Source organism: Cryptomeria japonica, chromosome 2 (assembly GCF_030272615.1).
Source record: "Cryptomeria japonica chromosome 2, Sugi_1.0, whole genome shotgun sequence".
NCBI classification, from domain to species: domain Eukaryota; kingdom Viridiplantae; phylum Streptophyta; class Pinopsida; order Cupressales; family Cupressaceae; genus Cryptomeria; species Cryptomeria japonica.
Window position 1 is genome coordinate 47,620,535 of NC_081406.1, and position 16,847 is coordinate 47,637,381.

Genomic DNA, 16,847 nt, shown 5'->3' on the forward strand with positions numbered 1-16,847 from the left:
AACTTGCCAATCCATAAAGAATTGTCGGATTAGTAATTATTCATTTGATTTTCATAAAGCAATCATATTAGGAATTGGCAAGGAAACATAATATGGAGATGCGGTAGGACAGGTTCACTCAATTAAGTAGACCACCCATTGAGTTGGATTGACTTGGTTGCTTGTTCGGCACTCTTGGGCTTAGTTGTGGAGGAGAGTCTCCCGGTGCCCTATTTTGCTTTCCCCACAAGTTTCTATTATGGTTGGTTATTAGGAATAAGTTATAGTGTGCATGTTTACAATAGAAATCTTCATTATCATTTTGTTTGACGTTAATTGATAATTTTCCTAAATGAACTATTCGTCTAATGTGTTGTGCCTGTTTCGATTAAAGTCCTTAACATTATTTTCCAAAATTTACTTCCTGCTTTTGCTCTTTCATGTTCTTTTTGAAAATTTAGAAGAAATTGACTTTGTTTATTCCTTCAGTGGCTACTGATAATCATCTTTTGCTACCATGGTCCAGGAAATGGTGTTTAGTGAAAGTCCTTGACAAGCATTTTCCTAGATTTCTCTTTAACTGAATAAATTGCAGGTATTGTTTTGAGGCTATAAATTTATTCTTAGATTCTCCCTCGGGACGAAACGAGGTTTAAGCTATTACTTTGTACATATCATTTAAATACGTATCTTATTGAAAATTGCAGTTCACATTCTGAATATCTTCTTCAAAGTTCGTTCTAGTCATCATGGATTCTAATATCATTGGCCATACCTATTATGGCTGCATTATTCCATAATTGTTGGTCAGTTACAGGATTGTTAACTACTCATTAATAAGTTTGAAGATCAAGAGATGTACATAATATTATGTAGAGGAGGAAACTTACACAGTTTCTATTTAGAGAGATCTACTTTCGTGTATATTTGTTGTGGCTTTTGGCCATTGGAATTTTTTAAAGCAACAATTACAGACTAAAATTCTTATAAAATAAAATTATTTCCTCGTTTTTCTTTTTTGCCTAGTATAACTGCCAAGGGAAACAAAACAAGCACATTGTACATCTGATGTAAGTAGTCTATCAAAAATTTACTAACGGTCACTGGATGACATGAACTTTATGTAGATTATATTTGGCTGGCATGAACTTTATGTGAATTATTACCAGCCCGACCTATGATTCTTTCATTAGAGCCCGACCTATGATTCTTTCGTTAGAGCAAACTGTCAAAGTGCAATCCAGATTATCGCTTTCATCTATTGTCCTTAGCTTCCTTCCATGGGAGATACCAATTTGGTCCATTGGCCCTTTGTAATGTCCCATGATTTTCCATGTTTCTCAAGAGTCTAGAATGTTGTAAGGACTAGATGGGAGCATGCGTGGAAGCTGAATTTTACCATCCAACAGAATTTGCCTTGTAAATAAGGTCCCAAAGCTTGATAATACATATATCTTTTCAAACCATTTGCACATGTTTTAAAATCTAAAATAAAGGCTATAGCAATTCATTGGCATGGCTTGTGAGGTTGCCTCTGATATTATTAACAATCACCTTTGTGATTTGAACCAAGTCACTTTAAATAACAAATTTCAATTATGTACACAGCCTTGTGAATGAAAATGCAAATCAGATTCCAACATAAGAGCGATTTCTTTGTCCAAAGCATTCTCTAATATAATTAGAGAATTAATCTAACAAGTTTGTCTTTGCCCATTTCTTGTTATTGATATTTGACAATGGGAAACATCATTTTAAATCTGTAGTTATTTTATCAATATTATTGCAATTAAACTCTAAGTAACATTAATATCATAAAGATTATTCAAAACATTAGCAACTAACCCATATCGAGTCACTCAAAACTAAGATCGACAGTGATCCATATCTTACATGGTACAGATTGACACGGAATCGAAAACCAATTTCCTATTTATTAGAAGAAATAATTTATTGAAGATCAAATAGAATAGAAAATCAAGCTTGATTATTGTAAGGAAATAAAATAGACCTCCTTACACGACGAAAATCTACGTCTAAGCTTAATAAAATTAAACTTAGATAAAGAAGCATCGAGATTAAAATAAATGAATATTTGAGTAATTAAGACTGAGGAGTGAAATAGCTAAGGGAGAATTTTTATTTGGATTTTGAAGCGATGTTGATTTTGATTGACTAAGACATTGGAACCAAAGGCTAGAAACATAGATCTGGTATCAAATAGAGATCATGATCCCAAGATATTATAATGTTGTTGTTACCTGGGATGGAACTGTGCTTGCAACTTGTTCTAGGGACTAGGTCGTCAATAAAACCTAGTATGAGTGGTGTAGATTTCCTCTCTATTGTTGTTGAGCTGACAAATTTGGTCCCTTGTGCTTATACCCACATCTGAAACTTGATTGTTGTTGAGAAGCACATCTAAGAGTCTATGGATTAAGGGAACACTAATATACATGTTAGGAATTATTACACTTTGTATTATTTATATGTTATAGGTTAGTAGATTATAGATATTATACCATAGGTGAATGGTGAAAATATAAATAGGTGGTCAGTGGATCGTAAGTTTAATAATAAGTCTACTATATTGTGTTTGTAGAGTGGCTTCAAAACTCATGTAGAGTTGAGAGATAAGCTATATGTTATAGTTAGTAGATTATAGTTCTTATACCATAGTTAAATGGTGAAAATATAAATCGGTTGTTAGCGGATCGTAAGTTAATTATATAAACCTATTATATTGTGTTTGTAGAGTGGCTTCAGCACTCATGTAGATGGTTGAGAGATGAGCTAAAAGAGATAAGATTTGGTTCCAAGAAAATAAGATCAAATAATTGTATAATATAAAATTGAAGTGCTTTATAAGCGTAAGTTTGGGACATGTATCGAGCAACAAAAGTTAAAAGAGAGAGAAAAGGCATAACTATGCAATGGTATTTAGAGGTGACGAGGTAAGAAAAAGTATGTATCAATTACATTAAAAATAGTGGAGGCGATTTGTTGAGATGCATCTAGCACTTTGGAATAGAGAGTTTGAAAAAACGAGATTCATAATTGAAAATTCTTGCTTTATTGTTTTTGGAATGGTATTTGGATGGCTTTCCTAGAGGTTTGAGATTCATGTATGTGGAGAGCAAAGAGGAGGTGTACACAGAGCAAAGGAGCAAAAGAATGGTGTTCAATTTTAAAATTATATCAAAGTTTTTACAGCATAAATATTTAAGGCTCAAGATTTGATTATAAAGTTCATTTAGTGTAATCTTTTAAAGTCATCTAAATATTTTATTATGGTATGTCATGGTAGAACTAAATTGTGAGGCTGGTCTATTTTGCAATCTCCATTGCACTCATTATACCTAATGATTTGTTATCAACATCTGTTTTTGGTTCTAGGGTATCATTTGGTTAGATTATGCTAATTGGTTTTTTTGGTTCTAGGGTGCCATTTGGTTAGATTATGCTAATTGATTATTTGACCTTTTGTGATACTTATATGTGTTTACCTTATGATTCAAGATATATAATTGTGCTAGATAGTTGATTTAATGAGTTATGATATGCAATTTATGTAGTTAGTTGAATTGGCTTTAAGTGTGTGTGTGAGGTCTTATGTTTGTAGGAGGATTGAGTGTATGGGATTTTGGAATGACACACGGTTCCATTCCAATTGGTTGAGTGACATTACAGTCTTTTTTTATTCTTTCCTTTGACTTCGAATTTGAATTTCAATTTGAACATGTTATTCTAGCATTTTTGTAGTGGAGTTTTGAGAGCTCCCTCGTGGTTTTGAATCTTAGAATTTTTGGAAGAGAAAAAAGCTTTTTTCATCAATTGAAAAACTTGAAGTAGGACGGAATCCCCTTGCTTCCTTCTACACACTTTATTATGTTTTATCACATTTTAGAAAGAAAAGAAAATAAGATTTTACTTGCATATTGTCTGTGTTTAATCCTTTTGACCAAGACTGTCCCTACAAGATGCAAGGTTTGACAAGTACAAAAATGATTAGAGGTTGGATTGAAGGAAGCCTCCATTTGTATAGAGCTAGTTTTGGTGGAATAATGGGTAAAATTAAATGAGCAATCTTAGTTCATTCTTCTTTTTGCTATATTTGTGAAGCAATAAGTTTTATTATACTATTTTGAAAAGTAAAAAAATGTGGTTTTTTTTGTGTTGGAAAGTAAGTGGTTTTAATATATGCTCATATGATTTGATATTTGATTATGAAGAGATAAGTAGTTGTGGAGATATGAATGGATATGGAAGTTGTAATGGCAAACTTTTACCTACAATAATAATGAATATAAGTCAAATGCATTTTTTTGTAGTATAAAGATGATAATAAACATGATGAATTGCACACCTATGTACTTTAGATGTAACACAACTAGGCAACACACCATTGCATCAAGCGTGATGACATAGGTGGGAGAGTTATTGGAACATGGGTCAAATCAGCATGACAAGAATGAACATTGAGACATAATTCATTCCTACTAACTTTATTTTTAGAATTAAACCATCATGGGAAAAGCACTGCAACAATCATACACGTCAGATTTTGAGGTTGAGCAATATTACATGTTGATAAGGTGTATAACACCTACATGGGTGGGTTCCAATACGTTACATTGTTTTATATAATTAATTGTACAAATTACATACAAGGACATTAAAGGTCCTAAATTACACATTTTCCCATGAGTACAAAATGACATACCATATTGTGAGGTAGAGAAATCCTTGCATACTCTTCGAGTTGCTTAAAGGAATCCATGGGCCCCAATGGTGGTTCAATGCACCAACCATGTAGAATGTGTAGGCCCACCCTATTGAACTAGAAGTCAACTAACTGGATATTTCAACAATGCACATCCCAAACACAATGGTTTTTCATGCACATGCTATTCACATAAATTCTTCAAACAAAGCATACATGAGGGATATATGGTCACCAATCAATGCATACACATGTTAATCTTGTCGCTCATAGAATGTCAACTACACTTGTGGCTTCTGCCAACACCATCAATGCATGCACATGGGATATCAACACATCATGCAATAGAAAATTGCATGCGAGATCAGAAAGAACATGCTAGTTGATATATATTATGAAATCACAATCACTTGTTGGTAATGCAATCTAATGTACAAAAAAGGAAGAGAGGTTTTCTATAGGAACTAGTAATAGAGTGTCATCACAAGTATCAACTACGTGGAGCTTGAGGAGAATGACTTCATCACATGGAGGTCCTTAAGAACATTTGTATTACAATGCAATATCTTCCCAATTTATATATTCTATAAAATGCTTGACCATTTATCTTGTTCTTTGTGGTCCTTTCCAGGTATTTAAAATGAATAAGAGCTCTATAATACACTTCTTGTACTAATCTATAAGAGGAGGTATGTGCAAAAAATTAAACTGATCATTTGGTTACAAGGAAATAAAAAAAATACGCCATAACACAATGATTTACGTGGGAAACCATTTTAGAAGGAAAACCCCACTCTAAAGCAACTCAATGTATTGTTCAATAATTAAAGATTATAGTATACTTTTAAATTTAAGTCTTTATAGGAATATCACCAACCAAAGATCTAGAGTAATTTTGGTAACATAATAATACCTACAAAACTCTATTTAAATCTTTGCTCAAGCACCCAATAAATAGACGAAGATATACACAAAACTATCAAATGGTTATTAGAAAACCATGAGCTAAAACTACCTAAAATGTGGCATGCAAGTCTCTAGTTAAAAATCCGACACCTAAACCCCAAGATTAGTCCACAAGCTAGAAGTAACATATTCTTTCCACCAATGGTAAGTTTTTCATGATCTACTCACCAACTTGGGTGCTCCATTGTGGCTCTACTATCGTCATTAAGAGATGCTTTATGATTTGTCATAACACACATGATAAGTTGGTCAACAAATACAACTCCCTCTTATATGTCTTTTATGTGCCATAGATATTATTACATTTATCATGTGGTATGTCAAAATTTTGGAGGTCTTAACTTTTGATTTGAGAGGTAGATTGGACCTATTATTTGAATTAGAGCTCAAAGAGATATATGTGTTGCATATCATTAAATTGGCATTTAACAAAATACTTATTTTGGTCAAAAATGACCTATAGCCAAAAAATAAGTTTTTTCTATTTTCTTATTAAGATTTTTATTTTTTTGTAATCTTAACATTAGGAGCAAGGTTACTTCTATGGAAGATAAAATATTTTGAATATTTAGCTCACCCACCTTCAAAACCATGTCACTTTTGTCTAACATGTGCCTATCTCTAGTGTGGATGTTTGGAGGACATGAATCTTTTAATGTAAGACTCACTATCAAAAACCCCCTTGGTGATGTTCATTCACTATTATTGTAATGGGATCTGTTACATGTGGATCAAACAACCATGTTTCTTATGTAGCAAGTGCAAAATCCCTACATCTTCTCCTAGTTGTGATTTGCATGCTAGCCACGTAAGGCCATGGCTAGGACAAGGGCCCATATGGATAATATATGCCCTCCTCTGTGTGGTGAATTTTGGTCCCTTCTTTGTTTATAGTCCTCTCTTGTCATGGTTTATGGGCAAGATATTATTGACACCAAATCTTATTACACCCATTAAATTCTAATATGTACATTTAACTACATATGTAGGTTTTGGAATCCTAGAGGCCTTTCCTTTATGGTGCAATCAATATTTTTTCTTGTATGGGTTTTACTATAGAAGAGTTTCAAAATATGGACTTGAAGCTGGTGCTAGATGGGCGAGCTTGGATGTGGGCAAGCATTCCCTCTTTCTAAAACAATGGTTCTCTTCTACAAACCCTATGATTAAATCTCTTGATATTATGCCATTTTGGGTGAAGCTACCTAATCTCCGTCTCCAAATTTGGGAAGATTCTTACTTTGAGGATATAGGCAATGTTAATGGTTGCTTTCTTAAGGTGGACTCATCCACATCCAAATTGTTCATTTTACCTTTGCCCATATTCTAGTGGACATCAACATTTCTTAAGGTGCTTCATGGGGATGTTGTCTTGGTGGTTGAGGATAGGTAATGGTCTCAACAATTTCATAATCAGATCCTTCTATTTCACTGCATAAGATGTTTTTCTACTAAACATCTTACTTTTGATTGTCCTTGCTCTTGCTACAAGATAATGGACAATACTACTTGGTAGAGGAATTTCTTCCCTAATCATTTGATTGTAGATGTTTAAGTTGTTTTTATCTCTTTGATGGATTATAATGTAATATGGCAGGCTCCTCATAAGGTGGCTACCCCTAAGGCTAGTGTCATTCAAGTGATTTTGTTGCTTCATGTTAGGACTCTACTTTTTAAAACTAGTTTATGCTTATCTTGCATCAAACCTCATTGCCCAATCAATGGGCCATGGGGGATTCTTGCTCCTACTTAGTTTGTGAATCTTGTGCAACATATGTCATCTTTAATTATAAATCTTCATTATCACACAAGGTTGCTTCAATTGAGGCATCAATTGAAGAGCCCCTCTTCTCTCCATATTCATAAGAGTTAGATAATGGTGTTTATTGGATGATTGTTCAAAGAACAAACATAAAGTTTCCTAGATCTATATTGAAATTCCATCCCCAGGTTAAATGTGTGTAGAATGCAAGGGGTAAGGCATAATATTAGTTGGGTTTATTGTTTCCTAATAGCAACCTGGTTGCAATTAATTGTAGAACAAATTTGGTTGTGTTTTCTTGTTTAATATTCTTGATCCTTTTTGTTGCTAGTCAGTTTTTTCTTGGTCAGCTACTTTTTTGCTAATTTTTTGTTGTAAATGGGTTTTAGGAGCCTATAAAAAACTATTAACTATTCAATATAAAAAATTGGGATTGAGACACTTTTCCTAACATTTTTTCACTTGTTGAACACCTTGTAAGAGCAAAGTGAGTACCAACACTATGAATTACTAGGGGTTGAGAGGCCCATAGACTCATAACACCATTTGGATTTTCTTGTGTTCATTGACTTCATCAATTCATCTACAACATTTTGGAAAGTGTCAACATTTTCTAGCATCACCCTCTCATTTTTTACCACACTATGAACAAAATGGATCGGATATTAATAATGCTTTATCCTCATATGAAAAGGGTTATTTGTCGTACAAATGACACTCTAACTATCACATAGAATTGTAATATAGTTGTTGAAGTAAGCACCATGTTTGAACATAATCTCTTAAGCTAGATGGTTGTCTTAGAAGCATGTGTGTGTGTGTCATGTACTCAACTTTTGTAGTGGACAAAGTGACCACAACCTACTACTTACTCATCCAACTAATTGTGCCACCAAACACACTAAAAATATATCCACTAATGGATCTTTTGCAATCCTCAACTCGATATGAATCCCCAAATCCATTAATACTCACTAAGTGTCGGTCCCCTATATAATTGCTATGATAACAAATAGAGTACTTGGAGGTACCTTGCAGATATTTAAAGACCCTTTTCATTGTATCCCAATATATTCATGTAGGATTAGCCATGAATTAAGCTTCAAACACTAACATAAGGTACTTGGATCATATCCACCATCTAACTAAGAGATGTCAGAAATTGCTTTACTAATAACTTAGTCCCCACCAAAACATGAGCACACCATTTTCTACAAGTTGTCATTATGAATCTCTCCAATATAAAGTTCACATAGCTGCTCTAGGCCAACCAAAGTTCATTAATGTCTTCTCTTGACATTTAAACTAGAGCAATACAATGTTATTTTGTAAATTGTCCACTCTTAAGGGAAGAAAGTCTAAGGTCTATGCATATCTTGATAAATTTGAATTATTCAATATGGTCTCAATTTGATTATTTCTTGATTAGTGGAATTCATTTTGTCTATCATATTTTATGTGTTATAACAACATATCCATGTGAATATAATATGGTCTTCTAATGGAAAGTTTGAGAAAGAGGTCTGTGAACAATGACACATATTCATACGAGATTATGACTTTATATTACAAAAAAATTGCCAAAGCAATATAATTTGTTGTGTGCATTGTCATTTCATAGTGTTTGATAGGTTGCATTTCAATCAAAGTTTTTATACTTAGATAAAGAGTATCTAGGGTTGTATAATAGATTGTATGCAACAATTTCAATACACCACGCTAGTTCTTGATTGCATGATATGTTTTGCATACTTCTTTATCTGCTACCCTTGTTAAGGGTAAGGCCACTTCTACTAGGAATGTATATGAGAATTGTTCATTTGTGGTTGGAGGAAAAGAACTCTAATGATGCTCTCTCTTGCAATTGAAGATCATTGAAGACATGATTATATAAAAACTCATTGTATTACCTTGTATGCTTGAAAAATGTAAAAATTATATGTGTAAATGTAAGCGCTTGCTTGATGGATATACTTATGTACGAGTATTCAAAATGATATGTTCATTTGTACCTAAATGTAAACATATGATAAGCTCATGATGATGTATACTTGTTAATACTTTTTATATGTTATTAAATATTTAGTTTGATCATGTCATTATTCTTATTATCTTAAAAAAAAATTGAGGATAATTGATAGAAATATTAATTAATGAGTTGTAGTTCATTACACAATATTTTAATCTTCGTTATACATTTGATATTGGGTAAAAGTACAATATTGTGTTACGTTTCATGCCAACTTATTAGCACAAGTGAATTTAAGATTTCTGACTAAAAATTAATTTTACTCAAACACGTGGTCTATATAGATTCATTATAGCTAAGTTATATATGGGCCACAACTTTTCCAATTGGAAGTGTCTACTAAATGTATATTTTATATCACTTTGGGTCTAATAACCAAAAAAAAATTGTTTTTTGAAAAACTTGGCGTTTCAACAACTCCTACTTTTATAAATAATATTTTTTTTTAAATGTAAAAATACCCTTTTATAGATCTACAAGTGAATATTCCAAAATATATATCTTTTAAATATTTTAATTTATTTTTTTTGTTCTTTTTTTTATCATCAAAGGGTCGAGGTTGATAATATTATATATATAATTGCTTTAAATACATAATTAGAGTTCAAACTAGTCTGATGAAACATGCCCTAAATAAAAACATAGTCGATTTAGCCCAAAGATTTAGGGCCTAAACCAAAAAATTCTTCAAAAAACAATGTCTTTCACTTAACTAGAAACATATTTCCAACTTGACTGAAAATATAAAAGAAAAAAAATTAACCTAACCCGGTCATGTGTTGCCTCTGTTATGTTGGAGAATCACCGAGCAGGTGAAGAAGGTTCTGGAGCATTCAAAGTGTCCACCCATTCGACAATCATTGGAATCCGCTTTTCCCAAACAAGTTTTTCTAGTTTTGGGAGTAATCGATCACTTCCAGTGGTTCTGGATCCCCACGAGCCAAGACATCTTTAAGTTATGATTCTAAATCTGCCAACCTTTCTGCGGGGGTGAATTCTGATAAACCATGGAAATCAAGATATTTCATGATTCGATTTTCTTCAATAGTTTTTGTCAACTAAAACAGGGCCCAAAGGAAATTAGAATTCTCCTTTATTATGAATTCCCTTTCTTTGAAACATTTCTCATCCTCAAAGTATAAAATGGATAACCTAAGTGGTGATTTTCCATTTCTGATCGTGGCATTGTAGTCCAAAGGCGTCAAAATTGTCAAGTTATCATCAATGTTATTCAGGGCATTACTCAAATCTCCTAGAAAATATACCTTAAAGACTTTCCTACATAATGTCTTTGTTTTATTCTTTGGTAGCCCGAAATGGAGGAGGGTGGCAACGAACACCATTGGGATCTCCATGTTAACCCTATACTTATGATTGGTTCCTATGAATTCTTCACCGAAAAAAAAATTGACTGCTCTGGTTGTGACAAAATGAGACTCATTGAGCACCTCATTCATTCTTTTTTCTTTGATTTCACCAATAAAAGCCATCTTGCCTTCTTGACGAGAGGATCCTGATTGGGGAATCCATTGTCTGTGCTTGTTTCCAACACCCGCAAACACACCAAAAACACCAAGACAAGTTGCAAGGAAGAAGCCCTAAGAAATAGATACTATCTTTGTACATACGGGAAGACAAAGAGGATGAATGATGGTTGCAGAAGCTTGCTAAGGACTCAAAAGGGCACTTCGAACTTAGCAAAGACCAAAGATTGTGACTACACCTAATGCCAATATGTCATTCACATCCTTTCTATTTAATGCTCTTACATAGTAATTGATTACCAAATAGGCTCTATATCTACCGCAAACTTCTAACAACCATTTTTAGAAGCTTTTAATGAAAAAGACAACAAGTCTTTACCACCCCCGCCAAATTAGATAGGGTCTTTTCTATTATGTTGGAAGATTTGTATCCACTCTGACAAAAAATTAAATGCTCCAACCCATGACAACGACATCCAATTTTGAAAGGCAATCCACCATATGTTTTTTGCTTTCCTTGATCTAAGTCGAAATTTGTTAAAGATTTTCTAACTAAAACCACTTCAGTTAATTTTCATTTTTTATCTTTTTTATCCCAATCAAGAAGGCGACAATCAAGTTTTGCAAGAGAAACCACAGATTTTCATAGCAGTTGTCTTGTCACCCTAAGATGCCAACCGTTGGATACTTCATTTCATTCTGCATCATCAGCTCTGAAATCCTGCCATTGGGATCTGCTAAAAAAGAATTCATAAATGGCCTAATGTTCTAGTTTTTATTCTACTTTTCTTATTTTTGAATCTCTTCAAAACAGTTATTACTGAATCTATCTGTTGACACAAAAATTCAATTACTTAATCTATCTGTTGACGTAAAAATGCAAAAAATTTGTTGTAAGAAAGAATGAATCACACTCTTACTGGACCATTAATCTCCAAAAGACTTGGAGATTTGATATATTTCTCATTAAAGCCATTTGTTCCCCTGTTTTCTAAGTGATCCACCATTCCATTTGCTTTTCTAAAAATTGGATTAATTGTAAAGGCTTCAAAGTTTTTAAGTAATCCAGAGGCTCTGCTTAAAAAAGAATTGAGTCCAATTTGGTGTGTTGTCGATTCTTAAAGCATTGATTATTATTGTTGAATCTCCTTCAACTTCTACTTTTTTAAGGCCAAGTTCCTTACAAATAGCTTCTATCACTCCATTTGATGAGTGAATTATGCATCCTGCTCTAGAGGCCCCTAGATTACCACGAGATGCCTCGTCAAAATTCAATTTATACCATCCTTCCTTTGGTGGAATCCAAACCAACAAAGCTCTTTGTTTAACTGCTTCCTCGCCCCCTTTCCCAACAAAGGGATGGATTTTTAATCCAAACCAATTTCCTTTCATTTTTCTATCCCAGCAAGAAAATTGAGACTTTTTTGGCTTATGGAATGAGAACCTGCTATTTACAACTTCCACAATAGCCGCTTCAAGTTTATTCATAAAACTTTCCCAAGGCAATTTTTTCCCTTGAAAAACTATTTTGTTTCTTTGCTTCCAAATTTCCCAAATTAAAACTAAGGGTGAAGAGATCCATAATGAATTTAAACTCAAAATGTCATTTGGCAAAGCAAAGAACCATCCTAATTTGGCGCATAACCATTGCCAACATTTGGAAGTGAAAGGGCATGTCAAGAGGATATGATTTGTAGATTCTTCTTCATTTTCACATAGAACACACATTGATGGGCCCAAATAGCCAACATTCTTAAACCATTTTGTTGTAAGAATTCTACCTTGCAATGTTGCCCAAGCAAAGTACCCCGCTTTAGGAAGACATCTTTTGTCCCAACATAAAGATTTCGAGATTTCAATTTTCTCAAAATTTTGTTTTTGAACTATGCATTATAGTCATCCCTTGAGTTGTAGTTTCCTAAACTTGCCCCTATCGAAATGTTTTACAAGTGTGGTTGTCATTGCACCAAAAGATCGACCTGCTAATGCCTAATACAACCACCAGACTTATAGAATCCACAGGAGGTGGTTAAGCCATGTCACAAACCTAAGCGTTGCATTGTACATCACAAGGAGACCAGGGGTGCACACCTTGCAACGATCCCCCCAAGCACAAGTGAGGGGTTTGGACCTGTGACCAAGCTCCGATACCACTTATTACAAGTGTGGCTGGCATTGCACCAAAAGATTGACCTGTTAATTCCCGATACAAGCACTAGACTTGTAGAATCCACAGGAGGCGGTTAAGCCATGTCACAAACCTAAGCGTTGCGTTGTAGAGAACAAGGAGACCAAGGGTGCACACCTTGCAACAAAATGATCGAATTAGATCCTTCTTCTAATACTAAAGCTATCTTCTTAAGTATTTCCATTAAAGTTTTAATTTCTTCCCTGTCTGGTGGTAATTCTTCAAGGATTTTCCATTTCCAATCCATTGAATGATTCTCAACTGCCATTTTAATATAGTCTCTCACAAAAATGCCCTTGTTTTCTGAAATAGCCTTAAGATTGTTCTACCCCATCTCTTTGTCAATAGTCGGGTAACCACCCCAAGAGTCTGACCAGAAGAGAGCTTTACCTTCATCCTTCACAATCCAAGAAATCTAATCAGTAATGAGTTTTCTACAATTCAAGATAAAATTTCAAACCCTAGAACCTTTAGGAGGGTTTTGGACTCTAAAGATTCCTTTTAGGGTCATATCGTCCAAATATCTCCCTTTTAGAATTCTTACCCATTTCCAATTGGAGTCCTTATAAATTTTCCAGACTAGTTTTTCTCTTAAAGTTTTGTTTTGCCAAAGTTGGTTCCTCAATCCAACACCCCTCAAGGATTTAGGTTTACAGATCTTTTCCCAAGCTCTTAAGGCCACTTTTCTTTTTTCAGCCATTCCTTGCCAAAAGAAGGATCTCATTTTTTTAATTAAATTTAAGTTGGCTCCTATGGAAAGGGATAGACAAGACATATGATAAATAGGGATAGCTGAGAGAGCTATCTTCAGTTTAATAATTCTACCTGCCCAAGAGAGTCATTTTGTCTTCCAGGACTCCATTTTTTTGTCCATCCTTTCTCCCATCGGATCCCAAACTTTGGTTGATCTTAAACCCTTATCTAAGGGTAGGCTTAGATAAAGACAATGCAGCTTCCCTTCCTTAAAGCTTAACTGAGCAAGAATCTGATGCTTTAACTTTGTTTTTTCATTAAAAAATAAAACATGATTTATCTTGATTTACATGTTGGCCTGAAGCTAAAGCATATATTCTAAGAATTTTCTTGAATTTGATTGCTTCTCTTCTATCAGCTTGGCCAAATAACATTGTATCATCTGCAAATTATTGGTGAGTGACAACCTCAACTGCGTTAGTAATATTTATCTCTCTGATTAGGCCATCCTATCGATATTTGTAGAAAGTTCTACCCAAAGATTTTGCCATAATGATGAAAAGAAAGGGAGAAATAGGGTCTCCCTATCGAAGACCTCTTGAGAAATCAAAGAAACCTTGAGGAGATCCATTTATTAGGACGAAAAAACATGGAGTGGAGATGCAATAGAAAAGTAAATTGATCCATATTTTTCGAAAAACCAAATGCCTCTAAGAATTTACATAAGAACCTCCAGTCAACTTTATCATATGCCTTACTAGTATCCAGTTTAATGAGCATACTTGGATGTTTGTTGATTTGAATGGAGTGTATTGCTTCTTGGGCAATGATAACTCCATCCAATATGGACCTCCCTGGGACAAATCCAGTTTGTTCTTCTGAGATTATAGATAGAAGAATGGTCTTCAATCTATTAGCTAAGACTTTTGAAAAGATCTTGTAACTGGAATTACAAAGGGAAATGGGCCTAAAATCTTCTAATTTGGGTGACTTCTCTCTCTTAGAAATTAAGGCAATGAATGTATTATTGATATCTTTCAAGAATCTTCCTGAATTTCTTGCTGCCTCTAAGGCTTCGGTCAACTCATTCCCTAAAATGGGCCAACATTTTTGGAAAAAATAGGCCGGAAATCCATCTGGCCCTAGGCATTTATCTGGATGAAGTTGATTAAGTGCATTTTCTACTTCTTGTTTGGATTTTTTTATTATTGAGCATTGAATTATCATTTGGTGATACTTGGAATATTACTCAATAGCTCATTCTAAGAACCCAAATCTGATCCGTCCCAATTATTTAAGACATTTGAAAAGAAAGACACTGATTTTTTAGAGCTGACATCTGAGTCTTCTACCATATTACCTTGATCATCTTTAATCCTCAAATCTTTATTGATTGCTCTTCTCTGTTTAGTACCATTATGGAAAAACATATAATTTTTGTCACCCTCAAAAAGCCAAACATCCCTAGATTTTTGCCTCAAAAAGGTTTCCTCTTTCACTAAAACCTTTGTATTTTGATCCATCTTGGAGTCTAAAACCTCTGTATTTAATTGCTACATTTGTTTTTCCACTGTTAATTTGACTTGAAAGATTTTTTTAAAAATCTCTATTCCAAATAAGGAGATTTGTTTGATTTTTTTCAATTTTGATATAAAACAAAAAAGCTTAGATTCTTCGAACCTCGCTTCATTCCACCATTTACTCAATCAGTTGGAAAAATTCCTAATCCCTCATCCATATATTTTCAAATCTAAATGGGCAATTTAAGGGTTTCTTATCTTGAGAGAGTTCTAACTAAATCAGATAGTGGTTTGACCCAGAAATTGGCAAAATTAAGGATTTCAAAGTAAAAGGAACTAAGGAGAGATCCCCTTTAAAGAAAAATCTATCCAACTTCTCAGCTATATAGCTAAAACCCAATCTTCTATTATATACACCATTTTCCATAGCTATATCCAAAAAATTATTTTTAACAACTCATTCTTTAAAGTCGATTTGAGATTGTGTCTCCTTCTGAATGCCTCAATATTTCTCAAAAAGATAAATAAACACCTTGAAGTCCCCTCCTAACACCACATTGTTTTGAGGAGTATTTGAACAATCCTATCTAGATCCTTCCATAAGGCCAACTTCATATTATTTTGCACCGGTCCATATGTTAAAAATAAAATTATTTATATCTTCCTAAAAACTAGAGGGCAATCCTATTATCCAATGATTATTTGAAGACAAGTGAGAGTATGATATTTTCCTTGGGTTCCACAGCAGGGCCAATCCTCCAGCAGAACCCACAGTGTCTACCGAGTCTACTTCCCAATATCCTTTTTTTGTGAAAGTTGAAATTTGTTCTTTATTCAATTTTGTTTCCTGAAGCAATACCACCTCTGGTTTTGAAGCTTTGATGTACTGCCTAACCAAGCATTGTTTTGTAAGGGCATTCAATCCCCTAACATTCCACAATATTATTTTCATGAATCCTTAACAGGGGAAATCCCCTTCCCTTTGCTCCAAAAGGCAGTTATTTTTAACTGGTTCCTATCTTCTCCATCCAAAGACCTTAATACCACTAAAGATCTTCTTCCTCTCCTACCCTCTGGCAATTGACCACAATCTAGTTTGAGTTTACTACAATAGCTCTCTAGAAGACCAAGCTAAATGTTTTCTTTTTGGTCTACTGATGTTTCCATGAATTGAGAATTTAAATCAAATAGTTCACTCTCTTCCTCTTCTAAATCCTCCAGATTTAATACTTCTTTATCAGTTCTTTTTTTTTAGACAATGAATCCTTTGTTTCGCCATTCTATGGTTTGTTGGTATTTTTAGATTGTTGGAATTTTTGTATATAGATTGTATTAATGATATGTTGTCATTGATGTCAATTGAACCGGTGAATGGTATTCATGATACTGTTGATGTTATTGTTGTTATTGCTATTGTCTTGTAACCGGTATGATAAACTTTGAGGAAGATGTTGTAAACTGGTATACGGTAGTTTGTAAGTTGAACCGGTGTAAAGGGTTAAA

At 33.8% G+C, this 16,847-nt stretch overlaps 1 protein-coding gene across 3 annotated transcripts in view; it reads left to right on the forward strand.

Moving 5' to 3' along the window:
- The window catches only part of LOC131046198 (E3 ubiquitin-protein ligase At3g02290), a 109,216-nt gene extending 108,220 nt beyond the window's left edge, over positions 1-996 (forward strand). For all 3 annotated transcript variants that reach the window (XM_057979874.2, XM_057979875.2, XM_057979873.2), the window contains 2 exons: positions 506-574; positions 687-996. In XM_057979874.2, the coding sequence (XP_057835857.2) occupies positions 506-532 (27 nt within the window). In that variant the 3' untranslated portion in view covers positions 533-574; positions 687-996. The remainder of the gene's footprint in view (positions 1-505; positions 575-686) is intronic.
- Positions 997-16,847: the final 15,851 nt, after the last annotated feature.